General features: G+C 42.8%; 1 protein-coding gene across 3 annotated transcripts in view; it reads left to right on the top strand.

Annotated features, from left to right (window-relative positions):
- LOC104679643 (amyloid beta A4 precursor protein-binding family B member 1-interacting protein) overlaps positions 1-16,819 on the top strand; it is a 135,976-nt gene that overhangs the window by 81,448 nt on the left and 37,709 nt on the right. For all 3 annotated transcript variants that reach the window (XM_030941179.1, XM_030941181.1, XM_030941180.1), the window contains one exon: positions 535-656. In XM_030941179.1, the coding sequence (XP_030797039.1) occupies positions 535-656 (122 nt within the window). The remainder of the gene's footprint in view (positions 1-534; positions 657-16,819) is intronic.

Below are 16,819 nucleotides of genomic sequence, written 5' to 3'. Positions count from 1 at the left end.
TTTAGAGTACACACTGTGACTCTCACAATTTCATTCAAAGTGTTTCACCAGTCATTGACTGACTGTCCACCTCACGTAGAATGTTTGCCACCATCTGGGACTATTTAAGGTAAAAAATGTTGGTATGAAAAAAGTATGTCTCCGGGTACACTGGCATATGCCTGTAGGCCGAGCTACTTGGGAGGGTGAGGCAGGAGGATTGCTTGAGCCTTGAGCCTGTGAATAGCCGCTGCACTCCAGCCTGGACAACACAGTAAGACCCCATCTCTTAAACAAAATGAAAGAAAAAAGTGTGACAGCTGACCATTGTCACTGTGTTATGGGTTTTTTCATCTTGTTGTTAAAGGAAGATAACTTGAAGACAATGAAAGATAAACATAATAGAAATGTTACAGTGTGACATCATTTGAGAATTATTAATAAGAATCCTAGGCACCTGATGAAACTCATGAAGATTAACTCAGTAAGAGCTTGTTTCTCACTTGGAACCCTGATGTCTTGGGTCTGAAAGAATACCTTTTCTTATTTCATCAGAGAGGTTTTTCGAAGACCATGAAAATGTTGTTGAAGTCTTATCAGACTGGACAAGAGACACAGAAAATAAAGTACTATTTTTGCAGAAAGAGGAGAAATATGCTGTATTTAAAAACCCCCAGGTAAGATGACCTGCATATTATTAAACCCTATGAAGTATGAAGGATTTTTTTGTTGTTGTTGTTTGAGATGGAGTCTCACTCTGTCGCCCAGGCTGGAGTGCAGTGGCATGATCTTGGCTCACTACAACCTTCGCCTCCCAGGTTCAAGTAATTCTCCTGCCTCAGCCTCCCCAGTAGCTGGGACTACAGGCGTGCACCACCAGGCCCAGCTAACTTTTTTGTATTTTTTAGTAGAGACAGGGTTTCACCATGTTGGCCAGTATGGTCTCGATCTCCTGACCTCGTGATCTGCCTGCCTCAGCCTCCCAAAGTGCTAGGATTACAGGCATGAGCTACTGTGCCCGGCCAAGGATTTGTTTTAATGTCACCTGTATACTAACCACACCATTCATTGTCTCACAAAATATCACAAATATATTATTTTCAAATAAACACAGACTCAGCTCTTAAGCTGTATATAAGTTAACAGCCCTTTGAAGGATTCAGAAAGAAAAGAATCCATTTTGCTTTTTTTCATTCCAAATCCAAAACATATCTCTCTGTGGTTGTCTGATCCTCTTTTGTCCCTGTTTCTGTGTGGCTGTATTAATCCGATATATCTTCATGCACTCACTATTGGTTCTTCCTGCTTCCTGCTTGAAAGATGCTCTTTTCTTTGTTGTTTGTATTTGGTGCTTATATTTGCCAGGAAAACTAAAAGGACCACCTGGAAAATGTGCAAGTTACTGTGATTTTGTTACAAACAATTTGTGCAAGTAAAAAGCATAAATTTATATTTGTTCTTTTTTTCATATTTGTTCATATTTGTTCTTCATATTTGAAAATGCTTCCTTCAAGTCATGTGTACAAGGATGTCCAGGCTTTTTCCCAACTGAGGCCTCAAGCAACTATAATTGTGTGAGGGTCATTATCTTCTTTTTGAAAATCAAAGAATGTTAAAGGTGAAGAAGTTCCTCTCCATTTTCCAAACACCTTTCCCTTTTACAGATTTAAAAAAAAAAAAGTGTCATATCACTAGAGGGAGAATTAGGGCAGCTTCCTTGTGGGAAAATTTATCCTATAAATGCTGTTTTCTGGGGTCTTCCTTAGATTGCATGGTGGCTGACTGACAACAAAGCAATTAAATAGTGTTATTTGTGATAAATATCAAGCAATAAAAATACAAAGTTTTCCACCCGTAACTACCTTCAATGCCATGCTTTTTTTTTTTTTTTTTTCTTTTGTTGTTGTTGTTAGACAAAGTCTTGCTCTGTTGCCAGGCTGGAGTGCAGTGGCACAATCTTGGCTCACTGCAACCTCCGCCTCCCGGGTTCAAGCAATTCCCCTCTCTCAGCCTCCCAAGTAGCTGGGACTACAGGCGCATGACACCACCCCTGGCTATTTTTTTTTTTTTTTTTTTTTTTTTTAGTAGAGATGGGGTTTCACCATGTTGGCCAGGATGGTCTCAATCTCCTGACCTTGTGATCTGCCCGCCTCGGCCTCCCAAAGTGCTGGGATTACAGGCGTGAGCCACTGCACCTGGCCCAATGTCATGCTTTAACAACTGCATTAGTGAGGGTACCATCTAAGTTGCTGTAGCAAAGAGACTTTTAAATCAGTGGTTCAAACAAGCTACAAGCTTATTTCTCTCACACACACTGGTCCAGGCACAGGTACACAGGTAGATAGACCTAGTAGAATGGCTCTGCCATTTTCAATATGTGGCTTCCATCTTTGGTTCCATGGTAGCTTTTCTGCCTCGCCATTTTCCAGTCTGTAGGAAGTGAGGGAAGAGCCGGGAAAATGCACATTTCAGACTTATGCTTCCATCCCATTGGCCAGAAGTTAGTTCCATAATGACACTGAGCTACAAGAAAAGCTGAGAAATGTAGTATCTATCTGAACAACCATATGCACAGCTAAAACTAGGGAGTTACATTCAGGGCCACCACTTTGCATAACTCTTCCATGAGGCACCTTTCCCCTTGAATCTATAAAAATAATGCCCAGGAGTCATGCAACATGGCTATGCTATTGTATAAGAGACGTTATAGCTATTGTCTAACTAAGATTAGCCATGATGGGAGAGTCAGAGATTACCTCCACACCCCTTTAGGCTGGATCAGAGGTTACCTCCATACCCCTTTAGGCTGGATTTAGAAACCACATTGACACCAGAGAGATTAACAAGAGAAAAGCATACACATTTTTATCAGTTTTACATCTACATGGGGATCTTCACAAGAGTCCAAAGTCTAAAGAAGTGGCTGAGGCAAGATGCTTCTATACTTTTTTAACAAAGAACAATAAATTTGAGAAGAAATGACAGAACAAAGAGGATCTGGCTAGGGGCAGTAAAGTTTCTAGGGGAGTGTAAACCAGAAAGTCTCTGATAGGTCTCAATCAGTTCAGAAGTTTCTTTTGCCAAGGCTTAAGGACACGCCTAGAAGAAAACAAACAAACAAACAGAATCATAGAAACAGTCTGTGGTCTGTGCCCTTCTCCAAAGATGAATTTCAGGGCTTCACCATTTAAAGGGGATGCCAGGCACGGTGGCTCCCGCCTGTAATCACAGCACTTTGGGAGGCTGAGGTGGGCGGATCACTTAAGGTCAGGAGTTTCGAGACTAGCCTGACCAACATAGTGAAACCCCATCTCTACTAAAAATACAAAACTTAACCGGGCGTGGTGGTGGATGCCTGTAATCCCAGCTACTTGGGAGGCTGAGGAAGGGAGAATTGCTTGGACCCAGGAGGCAGAGGATGCAGTAAGCCGAGATAGCACCACTGGACTTCAACCTGGGTGACAGAGCAAGACTCCATCTCAAAAAAAAAAAAAAAAAAAAAAAAAAAAAAAAAACATAAAGGGGAAAAGTCAAGGAGGGGAAAGAGGGAGGGGCGTGGTAATGCACATGTTGCAAGAGAAAAAGAGCAGGTAGGGAAAGAGTGAATAACTGTATTCCTCTCCCGCTCAGTAAGTTGGAACTTTACAGAAGATAAGATGAACATAGAATTGCTCCTTGTGGAGATATTTAACCTTTTATTTGTAGCTGTCTGTTTAGGAACAAAAGGGTGCAAGGCAGCGTCTTGCGTGACTCAGCTTTCAGCTTATTTTATTCCTTTTGGCAGCATGAACTGGGGTCCTGCGTTTTTATATTCCTTTCACTAAAGGGCGTCACCAGAAGATCTATGGGGGGAGACAAGGGTTACTTTATCTATAGTGGAAGATAAAGGTTCCTTTGTTGAGTGTATTTATTCAGCTCCTTTGCAGCCCAGTTCCCAGTCTCTGGTGATAAGGGCTATTTTCTCGCCCTGAAAAGCTGAGGGTTCCCCTTCAGAGGAATCTTGATGGCTTGCTGCCTGCAGGAAGAGAAGGTCGGCTCACCCTTTCTGGAACCCCAATTTCTCCAGTGTTTTCAACTAGAAGTAATCAGTGCACCAATTTAGCATTTTGGGGGATGGCATGTCTTTCAGTCCTTCAGTGGGCATCTGCAGTTTGCCGTGGTAACTAATGAATTAGTGCACATATCATAACGCACACTCTGAATTTTTACAAAGTGAACCACCCACATGAAGATAACAGCATTCAGGGAGGTGCAGCAGCCTTCCTCATGGCCCTTCCAGTCCTTACTCCTCATTACAAAGGTCATCATGATTCTAGCCTCTATCTCCTTAGCATTTCCTCTTTTTGAACTTTATATATGAAATGGAATTATATCACAGTACTTTTTTCTTTTTGAAACAGGGTCTTGCTCTGTTGCCCAGCCAGATCTTGCAGTGGCGTGATCGTGGCTCACTGCAACCCCCGCCTTGCAGGCTGAAGTGAGCCTCCCACCTCAGCCACCGGCGTAGCTGGGAACACAGGCGCAGGCCACCACACCCGGCCAAGTTTTGTTTTTGTTTTTTTTAAGAGACAGGCTCTCACCATGTTGCCCAGGTTGGTTTTATTTTGCTTTGCTTTGACTCAACTCTCATTCATGCTACTGCCCACAGCACTAGCTTATTCTTTTTCACCGTTAGTATTCCATTGTGTGACTATACCAAAACCTATTTATCCATTGTCTTGTTGATGGATATTTGATTTGTTTCTAGGGTGGGGCTTTAACCAGTAATGCTGTTGGTTACTGTCTTTTGTTGGATATGTGTAGACATTTCTCTTGCATATATACCTACAGGTGCAATTGCTGGACCACAGGTTGTGCATATGTTTAGTTTTTTTTTGTTTTATTTCATTTTTGAGATTGAGTCTCGCTCTGTCAGCCAGGCTGGAGTACAGTGGTGCAATCTTGGCTCACTGCAACTTCTGCCTCCCGGGTTCAAATGATTCTCCTGTCTCAGCCTCCTGCACAGCTGGGATCGCAGGCACCCGCCACCACGCCTGGTTAATTTTTGTATTTTTAGTAGAGACGGGGTTTCACCATGTTGGCCAGACTGGTCTCGGGCTCCACTTCAGGTGATCTGCCTGCCTCAGCCTCCCAAAGTGCTGGGATTACAGGCATGAGCCACCGCACCCAGCCTTTTTTTTTTTTTTTTTTTTAAATAAGAGTCCTTCTGTCACCCAGGCTGGAGTGCAGTGGCACAATCTCAGCTCACTGCAATGTCTGCCTCCCCGGCTCAAGTGATTCTCGTGCCTCAGCCTCCCAAGAAGCTGGGAGGCACTCACCACCACATTTGACTAGTTTTTGTGTTTTTAGTAGAGACGGGGTTTCACCATGTTGTCCAGGCTGGGTAATACGTTTCGTTGTAGTAGATACTGCCAAGCAGCTTCCACACAGATTCTATGACTCAGCCTCCCATTAGCATTGTATGAGAATTCCTGTTGTTCCAGATCCTTGACAGCCTTTGGTGTTGCCATTAGTTTTTTAATTTAGCCATTCCAGGGGTTTGTAGTGGCATCTTCTGTGGTTTTAAGTTGAATTTTCCTGATGCCAGCAATTGTAGCATCTTGTCAAATGTTTGTTATCCATTTGAATACCCATTTTTGCGAAGTGCCTGCTCAAATCCTTTGCCATGATTCCCAGTCTCTCACCCTAGACTAAGCATCAACAAATGCCCTGAGGAGAAGTGTGGCTTTCTAGAGACCTGAACACCTCTTTATGGTTCATTTCTGTCTTGGATATTGACCCCTTGAGTCCTAATTGCTTCAACAGCTCTCCAATGCCTTCACACAGATTTTTATCAAATCCAGCATTTCTAACTGTTTTGTCTACTGCAAGCTACTTGTATCGGGCCATTCTCACACTGCTATAAAGAAATACCTGAGACTAGGTAATTTATAAAGAAAAGAGGTTTATTTGGGAGGGTGAGGCAGGTGGATCACCTAAGATCAGGAGTTGGAGACCAGCCTGGCCAATGTGATGAAACCCTGTCTCTACTAAAAATACAAAACTTAGATGAATGTGGTGGGGGTAGGGGAGCGTCTGTAATCCCAGCTACTAGGGAGGCTGAGGCAGGATAATCACTTGAACCCAGGAGACAGAGGTTGCAGTGAGCCAAGATCGTGCCACTGCACTCCAGCCTGGGCAACAAGAGCAAAACTCCCTCTCAAAAAGAAAAAAAGAAAAGAGGTTTAATGGGCTCATGGTTCTGCAAGCTGTACAGGAAGCATGCTGGCATCTGCTTCGGGGAAGGCCTCAGGAAACTTTCAATCATGGCAGAGGGTGAAGGGGAAGGACAGTGAGCACCTCACATGGCTGGGGCAGGAGGAAGAGAGAGAGAGGGCATGCAACATGCTTTTAAACAACCAGATCTCCTGAGAACTCTGTCATGAGATAGCACTAAGGACATGGTGCTAAACTGTTAGAAATTGCCCCATGATCTAGTCACCTCCCACCAGGCCCCACTTCCAACACTGGAGATTACAATTCAAGATGAGATTTGGGCCAGGCCATGAACCCAAACCATTACTATTCTACCATAGCGGGAAGCAGAAATTCTCCAGATGAATTATTTTGCATAAGAATAGGTTCTTAAAAGCCAACTTTTATACATTCTCCTAATCTACAATCAAATGTAAAGACCAAAATTGAAGTGGAGGCATTTTTGAAATGGCCAATTTTAAGTACATGTATTTCCATTTTCTCAGTGTTTGGTTGAATCTATCTTCTGGCCAGTGCCCTGCGTACATAGTGGCTTCTGCCTGCTGACCTTAGAGTGAGAGAAGTAGGCCGTGATCATTCTCATCAATGTCATGACTCCTAAAAGGGAGGCTTTGTAATTTTGAAGTACCTAAAGCGTTCTTGTCGAAGCTCTATACTAATACCCTTTGATAGTTTGTTTAAGGCTGGGCACAGTGGCTCACGCCTGTAATTCCAACACTTCGGGAGGACGAGGCAAGGGAATTGCTTAAGCACAAGATTTCAAGACCAGCCTGAGCAACATGGTTGTTATAAAAGTGAGCTCAGCTTGCTCTTGCCATCTTTTTCATGCCTGCTTACTTGCTTTCTGCTTTTCCACCATGTTATGACACAGTATGAAAGCCCTCCCTAGAAGCTTCCACCATGTCCTTGGACTTTCCAACCTCCAGAACCATGAACCAAATAAACTTATTTTCCTTATAAATTACCCACTGTCTAGTATTCTGCTATAGCAACAGAAAATAGACTAAGACAGATTAATACTTGCAGCTTAATTAAGAAAGAGCTTACCTGACCTGACCCAGAGTGTCAGTTCTTCTGGAAAATTATCAAACTGTACAAAACTCTTTAAAGCTTCATTCTTAAAGTCCCAATAGTGAAGTCTTCAATACTTAACAGAAGTGTTTTACAAATTATTTGTTTTGGGGGATAGTGCCTGGGAGAAGCAAGAAAGTGAATACAGAGGGAGGCTTTGAACTCCATTTTCAGAAGCAACAATAAGTAAGAATTTGGAGACATGAGTGATATGCTTGTGTAGGCATAATTACTAGGCATCCATTTCCACTGGTGACTGGAAAAGTGGCTTCACGCCCCTGGGTTTCAAATGTCACCTGCTGTGTGATCTTGGTATGCTCTTTGACAACACTTAAGTTCTCAGTTTGTCAAATGGTTGATGCTGCTGTACTTCCTACCTCACAAAATCAAATCCAGCATGAAAACCACTTGTTACATTGTAGAGTTATGCATAAAAGTAAAGTGGTTTGATCCCAACTGAAATTCAGCAGTCATCTACAGTAAAGTTCTATGTAATAGATTATCTAAAAAGAATATAGAGAAACCAAACTCTGCAAATTTGTGAACAGAAAGATGCTTAATTAGGAATTCCAAAAGGATAACTTGTCTACATTTGGGGAGGCAATAGCATATCACCCCATTTTTAAATGAGAGAAAACAGAGTTAACTCCTAATGAATTCTCCTGATGGTTGCTGTTATGCACTGTTCCATTTGAAAGTAACTTACCAGCTTTTTGTAGCAGTCATTGTTTTAGCTTCACTCCCAAGAGGTAAGAGCCAAGTATGAGTCTAACTACTGAGATTTGGTGAGGGTACAAGACCATCATTGGTTTTCCAGAGCCACTGCTGAAATCTGAGTGCACAAATACTGTTAGCTCCTGCCATCAACTGTCAGTGGTGATCCTTGGGTATAAGAACAGATATTGCTCTAATTATAATTTTTTCAGAGTGATTACTGAAAGGATCCCGAGGCATCTCATTGGAATGAAAGATAGGAAGTACAGTCAGACCTCCCAGGGATTGGTGTAGGGGTTGGAGCATTGCTGGGATCATGATGGCAAGCATCTTGGCCCCAGCCCTCCCTTGGATCTCCATCTCTCTCTGTCACTCTCTGTCCCTGTGCACAGCTGTGTCATTCTTCTCCCCTTTGGTGGACTCCCTTCCTCAACTTACTCATCTGTTCCCACATAGCCCCTATAGCCAACCTCAGACGATGGCTGCCTCTATAAATGGATCTCAAACTTTGTGCTTGCATAACCCTAGAAGAGGTTTGAAAATCCATGTGCCACCTCACACATTTGTTTGCTGACATCTAAATTTTTTCATCACGAGTTTATTTATTAATTTTTTTTTTTTTTTTTTTTTGAGATGGAGTCTTGCTCTGTCGCCCAGGCTAGAGTGCAGTGGTGTGATCATGACTCACTGCAACCTCCGCCTCCCAAGTTCAAGCGATTCTCCTGCCTCAGCCTCCCGAGTAGCTGGGATTACAAGCATGTGCCACCATGCCCAGCTAATTTTTGTATTTTTAGTAGAAATGGGGTTTCACCATGTTGGCCAAGCTGGTCTTGAACTCCTGACCTCACGTGATCTGCCCACCTTGGCCTCCCAAAGTGCTGAGATTACAGGCATGAGTCACTGCACCCGGCTTACAAGTTTAAATAGATACAAAGAATTCCATGTCCAACATATTTTAAATGTTGACAGTTTAAAAAAACTATTCAATGGAATCTAAATACAGTTGCATGGCAATCTGATTCCCACCATCATCTTTTTAAGAAGCACATGAATAAGCTTTTTTTTTTTATAGACTTTATTTTTAGAACAGTTAGATTCACAGTCAAATTGGACAGAAATAGAAAGAGTGTCTATATATCCCCTGCCTTCGCACACATGCAGCTCCCCCCACTATCAACACCAGCATGACACATTTGTCACAGTTGATGAATCTACGTTGACACATTATTATCACCCAAAGTCCAAAATTGACATTAATGTTCACTTTTGGTGATGTACAGTAAGCTTTTTTCGACATTTGGGACATTTCATATTGTTCCTTTTTTTCCCCCCTTCGAACTGTTTCCATTTCATTTTCTCCACAAAGATTTATCCTATTGTAATATATTGATATGCTTAAAAGTCTTTTATTATTCTCTGTCCCATACTCCTCTTCAGCTAATTATGTTTATAAATTGATGGATGAGCTTTTCTTTTCTGTCACCATAGGAAACTTAAGGGTTAACAAATCACAGTTGACCAAAACAACATAGAAACCTTTTTTAAATTATAAATGTTGATAGTAATTAAACATAAAAAGTAAAAATGGGAGGCCAGGCACAGTGGCTCATGCCTATAATCCCAGCACTTTGGGTGGCCAAGGCAGGTGGATCACCTGAGGTCAGGAGTTCAAGATCAGCCTGGCCAACATGGTGAAATCCTGTCTCTACTAATAATACAAAAAAATTAGCTGGGCATGGTGGCGCACACCTGTAATCCCAGCTACTCGGGAGGCTGAGGCAGGAGAATCACTTGAACCTGGGAGGTGGAGGTTGCAGTGAGCCAATGCTGTGCCGTTGCATTCCAGCTTGGGTAACGAGAGTGAAACTCCATCTCCAAAAAGAAAGAAAGAAAGAAAGAAAGAAAGAAAGAAAGAAAGAAAGAAAGAAGAAAGAAAGAAAGAAAGAAAGAAAGAAAGAAAGAAAGAAAGAAGAAGGAAGGAAGGAAGGAAGGAAGGAAGGAAGGAAGGAAGGAAGGAAGGAAGGAAGGAAGGAAGGAAGGAAGGAAGGAAGGAAGGAAGAAAGAAAAAATGGGGAGAAGGGACATCTCTTAATGTTAGAAACAGATGGAGCCATTTTCCCCCTGGTTAATTCCAGGATCAAAGGATGAAGTTTTGTATCAATTATATTCCCATTTTTCATTTTTACAGATGTTAAGTACTTTGTATACTGAGAAACTTTGTTCACATAAATAAGTAGATGGGAACAGAAGAATTCCATTCAATTCTTTGAACTCCTTCCAGGGTACTAACCAAAAGCCACAGAAGGATCAGTGATGATTCTTTTCATCCATCAGCTGTCCAGATAATTAGGTACCTTCTATTATGTTTAAAGCAAAGAATTAGAATCCGCATGACTTTCAAAAGCATTTGTGATGAGTCTTCTTCTTTCTCTGCCCTGGTGTTTCAAGTTGTCCTTTTGTTTAGGGCCTTTGAGCCTTACCCTGGGGCAGTAAGATTCTGTGTGGGTGCAGATGCGATTTTCCTTTCTAACATGTGAAAAGGCAATTGTGAAAGGGACTGTCCATTCTCAGGCAGGTCCACTTTAGAAAATGGTACACTTCAAGACTGAGGATGTGACAATTCACACAGCATGCTCTTGGAGGGGCTTCATGTAATTATAGGACATGGAGGGACAGGGGGAGACAGTTGAAAGACCCTTGGCCAAGGCCAACCATAGTGGCTCACATCTGTATTCTCAGCATTTTGGGAGGCCAAGGTGGGAAGATCACTTGAGGCTAGGAGTTCAAGCCCAGCCTGGAAACACAGGAAACCCCATCTCTATAAAACATCAAAATATAAATAAATTTCTTAAAAAAGGAAGACCCTGGCCATGAATGGTGGCTCACTGTGAGTGGCTCAGGCTCCCCCATGGTTAACTGTCCTCTGCTTTACAAAGCCATTGTGCCTATTATGAAATAATAATTTATGAAATCATTTCTCATCTTCAATAGTCAGTAGGACCTAGGTGGGTGCCAGCACTCAGAACACAGTGCCCCCAAAATATGGCACCGTGGCATGCTGAGTACTTTAAACCGAAGGAGATTAGAAGGACCTAAGATGCCAGACATTCTCTGTGACCTTCTGCCACCCTCCTTTCTCCTTCCCCCACTTATCCCCTGAAGCAGGTTATAGAAACTCAACTTCTCCCCAAAGCAAGCCACGAAACCTAGAAGGATCACTCACTGACCTCCTCCCTTTGCCCCTGGAAGGTCCTCCTGTGGCAAGCGTCCTGCCCCATACCTGGTGGGGGGAAGAATGTCACACAGAGACACAGAAACAAATCAAAACAAACAGGCCTCACTGAGCTCCCCCAGTTTATTGCCATTAGATCATGTTTCTCCATAATTACCCACTTCTTTAATCAGATTGATGATGGAAAAAAATAAAACAAAACAAAACAAATTATGCCAAAATATTTAAAGAATATTAAATAATACTAAATAAAGAAGGTTATTCTGAGCCAATATGAGTGACCGAGTTCAGATGACACAGTCTCAGGAGGTCCTGAAAAGTATGCCTATGGCAGTTGTGGCTTGCAGTTTAGTTTTGTACATTTCAGGGAGACAGGAATTGCAGATAAAATCATAAATCAATATGTGGGAGGTATGCGCTGGTTCCCAAAAAGGCAGGGCATCTCAAAGCAGAGGCTTACATGTCATAGGTGGATTTTAGGGATTCTTGAGTTAGCAATTGGTTGAAAGAACTGAGCTTTGTCTAAAGACTTGAAGTCAGTAGAAAGGAATGCCTACGTGAAGATGAGAAGGTCTGCTGTCTATCGTGTGATACTATACGGGAATCAGGTTGAAAAGTAAGCTACACTCTACAGAGTTAATTAAAAACCCATTTCATGAGATTTTGTGGTTTATAAGGTATAACTCCCCTGGCCCCTTAGAAAGGAATTTGGGCAAGATTGCATATAATCTATGTGTTTATTTTTCTTTCTTTTCTTTTCTTTTTTTTTTTTAAAAAAAAAGGAAAAAAAAAAAGGGAATCCTGGCAAGAGAAAAAGGTCAGGCACAGTGGCTCACACCTGTAATCCCCGCGCTTCGGGAGGTAGGAGGATCACTTGAGCCCAGGAGTGTGAGACCAGACTGGGCAACATGTGAAACTTCATCTCTATAAAACAATTTAAAATTAGCTGAACGTGATGATGCATCCCTGTAGTCCCAGCCACTCAAGATGCTAAGGTGGGAGGATCACTTGAGCCTGGAAGGTCGAGGCTGCAGTGGGTCATGATCATGCCACTGCATTCCAGCCTGGGTGACAGAGTGAGACCTGTCTCAAAAAAAAAAAAAAGGTCAGAGTTCAGTCTTCAACTTAGCGTAAAAATACGTAGTTTGCTTCTTTGGATATTGATTTCTGAAGGCTCCTATGTCATGTAAAACTTTGGTTAGATGAATTTGTGTTGCGTTCCTCTTGTTACTCTCTCGTTATAGGGGTGTCAGCCATGACCTCTGCAATGGATGAGGAAAAGGTAAGACTTTTTCTCCCCTACAGAGGCTCTCTTGCCCAGGGGATGTGGTCTCTTTTGGGAAAGTGGGCTGGGGCAGTAGAACAGTGTTATCCTCATAAAGGCAGTTTTACTTTAAAAGCCAACTGTACAAAAATCAGTGACTTTGCCTGTGTAGGGGAGAAAGAACCATTTTCTAACCCATTGCTAGGCTTATGGTTGAGGTCACTATTGCAAAAGACAGATTAACAACAACAAAAAAAGCACACAAATTTATTTAATGTAAGTAACATAAGAGCTTTCAGAAATGAAGATCCGAAGAAACAGGAAGAACTGGGTATTTTTGTGGACAGTCGTGCAGAAGTGTGATTGCAGGACAAAAGTGTATGATCTAATGGAAATAAACTGGGGGAACTTGGCAAGGTCTGTTCCAATTCTTCTCTGGGTCCCTGTGTCTTCAGAGATAGGGACATTCCTTTCCTCTGGGTATAGGGTGGGTGGCTGTCTCACAAGGATCCTATGACTTACTTTAGAGAAAGGTCAGAGGATTCTTTTAAGACCTGCTTCAGAGGAGAAGGACAGGAAAAGGTCAGAGGGATCTTCCTGCTTCTTCTGTTTTCTCAAATGACAAGGTGCCATAGTTTGGGATAGCGTGTCCTAAACCCTGTCACCTGAAACCAAAATAGAGGTCTGAGAATTGAGGACTGAGTATGAACATGGAAAATCATTCCAGTATTCACATAAGCCATTCTTACTGCTAGAAGCCTAAAGAATCTCTTTTTCAGAAAAGGAATCTGTAAAGTCAGTTCATGTAAGGCACAAACTTACATGAGGTAAAGTCAGTTCATGTAAGGTTGTGCCTCAAGTAAGTTCCTCAAATAAGTTCCTTATTATGCTACTTTTTATTTCTTCTAATAACTTTCTTTTGCTAACTTAAAAATAATATCTAGCCTGGTATAGTGGCTCACGCCTGTAATCCCAGCACTTTGGGAGGCCAAGCAGGCAGATCACAAAGTATGGAGATCAAGACCATCCTGGCCAACATGGTGAAACCCCATCTTTATTAAAAATACAAAAATTAGCCGTCCATGGCGGCATGTGCCTGTAGTCCCAGCTACTCAGGAGGCTGAGGCAGGAGAATCGCTTGAACCCGGGAGGTGGAAGTTGCAGTGAGCCGAGATCGCGATACTGCACTCCAGCCTGGGTGACAGAGTAAGACTCCATCTCAAAATATTAATAATAATAATATCAATTTATTATAAAAGGAAAAGTTGGAAAATTCAGAAAAATATAAGGAAGAAAATCTAAATCACCCATAATCTCACTCTAACAATAATCACTATTGATATTTTAGGCAACTTTTATTCCACAGATTATTCTGTTTCTTAACTGAAATTTGATGATGATTATACTCTACTGGTGGCTGCATGAGTGAGGAGCAGAGACAGAAACACAACTTCTTCTGCTCAGGTGTAGAAGGGCCTCAGCCACAGCCTGGCAGCTATTGTGGGAGAAAAGTATTAATACCTTGTGGCTTCATTCTTCCATTCCATTCCAGCCTCCCTCAGCCCACCAAGGGCAGTCTCTGACCATCCAGGACCAGGTGTGATTAGAAGGAAAGTTACATAGTAATCACCTTTATGGTCCCCAGCATGGGCTACTGTGTTAAAGGAAGGTCTACCCATGACTTCGATGCCCTGGATCCTCTCACCACCCGGTGTGGGTATGTGTGATTAGTCAGTGTACTGAGGCATGAAAGGCAACCTTAGAGACCAGGCATGGTAGCTCACACCTGTAATCCCAACACTTTGGGAGGCAGAGCAGGAGGATCACTTGAACCCAGGAATTCAAGACCAGCCTGGACAACAGGGAGATCCCAGTTTTTGCAAAAAATCAAAAAATTAGCTGAGTGTGATGGCATGCACCTGTGGTCCCAGCTGCTCAGGAGGCTGAAGTGGGAGGATCATTTGCGCCCAGGAGTTCAAGGCTGCAGTGAGCTATGATCCAATGCACTCCAGCCTGGGCAAGAGAGCAAGACCTTGTCTCAAAAAAAAAAAAAAAAAAATACTACCTCAGAATCCCACTGGTTTGCAGAAACGGACATTTCCTCTCTTCTGGGTCTGCAGGTCGCCTGTCTTTAGCTCCAGAGTATAACTTAGACTTAGATTTAGGTAGTTCCATGTCCTTTTTTTTTTTCGTGAGACGGAGTTTTGCTCCTGTGGCCCAGGCTAGAGTGCAATAGCACAATCTCAGCTCACTTCAACCTCTGTCTCCTGGGTTCAAGCCATTCTCCTGCCTCAGCCTCCCAAGTAGCTGAGATTACAGGCATGCGCCACCAGGTCCAGCTAATTTTGTCTTTTTAGTAGAGACGGGGTTTCACCATCTTGGCCAGGCTGATCTTGAATTCCTGACCTCAGGTGATCCACCAGCCTTGGCCTCTCTAAGTGCTGGGATTACAGTCCCGAGCCACTGCGTCCGGCCCCATGTGTCTCTTATTGGCCCTGGACAGCACAGACCTGTGACATATTCTTCTCACAGTCAATGACAAGAGTACAGGCGAATGACAGAAACACACTCTGCACCTCAAGCCCTCTGCTCAGAATCCATGCATCATCCCATCTGCCACATTCTATTGGTCAAAGCAAGTCACATGGCCAAACCCAACATAAGTGAAGCAAGGAAATAAGCTTCACCCACTCTGGGGAAAGTTACTGCCCAGTCACCTAACAACGAGCAGAGAATTGGGAGTGATGGTCTGATCTTCACTCAGTGAGCTGTATTAACCCCATAGCTCCAGCCTGACTGGCTGCTCACTGGTGCTCCAAAGACACCTCTGTGCCTTTGTGCATGCTTGTTCTCCTCCCTGAAATCTATTCTCATTCTTTTTTCCCCTAGCTGAACATTGAACAACTTTCAAGGCCTCATTCAAACTTTGACCCCCTTGGTAAAGCTTTTCTTGACCATCTCAGTCCATAGTTATTTTTTTCCTTCCTGAAAATCTCTAGACAGTGGCTCATTTTGAATTTTTGTAGTCTCTTATATCTTCCCCATCAATAGATATAGAGTCATCCGTCCATCTCGCTATGCTCTATCTGTATTTATCTTCTCCATGTGATAGCAACCTTCTTAAGAACAGGGATTTGAGGCCAGGCATGGTGGCTCATGCCTGTAATCTCAGCACTTTGGGAGGCCGAGGCAGGTGAATCACTTGAACTCAGGAGTTTGAAACCAGTCTGGACAACATAGCAAGACCCCATCTCTACAAAAAATTTAAAAAGTAGCTGACCGTGGTGGCATGTGCCTGTAGCCCCAGTTACTTGTGGGGCTGGGGTGGGAGAATTGCTTGAACCTGGGAGGCGGAGGTTGTGGTGAGCCATGATCACGCCACTGCACTCCAGCCTGGGTGACAAAGTGAGATCATGTCCCTCCCCAAAAAATGAACAGGGATGTTTTACATGTACAAAGGGCACTCGCAAATATTTCTTCATGAACTGATAACTGCTTGATTTACTCTTTATTCCAAGAAGATGTTTAAAAAGTATTTGTTGTTTCTTTCCTATCCAGCTGTTCCCAAATGTTGCACTCCCAGAAGCTGTGAGAAAAGAGAGCAAGCTGTGACCAAGAGTCTCATTTCCCATTTTAAAGTTCCTTTATTATTTGACTCAGGTTTACCCAGTTTCCATTTGCAGGATATAATGACTAAATGTTGAGTTCTGCTCACTACTTCTCCAGAACAGCCCGCATTGAGTGGGCCCCCACACCACAGGTGGAAGTTCCGATCCGAAAGCAATCAGTCTTATTATTCTAAGAATTATTCTTATTCTAAGGACTGCCCTCCTCTGGCACAGATTTACTTTGTGTTTTTTGCTATTTCATTAAAATAAAAAACAAAAACAGTGTAGCATGGTCACTTAGAAGCATATTCTGAAGCTGAAAAAGTCAGAAGTGTGTCAGAGAAAGTTCTCAGAGAAAGGTACAGCTACACATCCTGCCTCTTTAGGGCACCCTGGTGAAATGTGGCCCTTCACAGTTTAGACAGGTTCTTCCCTGCAGAGAGTGACGAATGTTCTGTCTTTCCCAGATGAGGATGATGACAAACACTTGCTCTGGAGTCTTTTTTTCTTTTAATTTTTTTTTTTTTTCCCCTGAGACCGAGTCTTGCTTTAACACCCAGGCTGGAGTGCAGTGGCACAATCTCAGCTCACTGCAACCTCCACCTCCCAGGCTCAAGTGATTCTCCTGCCTCAGCCTCCCCAGTAGTTAGGATTACAGGAGTCCACCAACAAACCCAAATAATTGTATTTTTAGTA

Source organism: Rhinopithecus roxellana, chromosome 11 (assembly GCF_007565055.1).
Source record: "Rhinopithecus roxellana isolate Shanxi Qingling chromosome 11, ASM756505v1, whole genome shotgun sequence".
Classification (NCBI taxonomy): Eukaryota; Metazoa; Chordata; class Mammalia; order Primates; family Cercopithecidae; genus Rhinopithecus; species Rhinopithecus roxellana.
The sequence above is the reverse complement of the archived record's forward strand: the minus strand, read 5'-3'. Positions and strand labels throughout refer to the sequence as shown.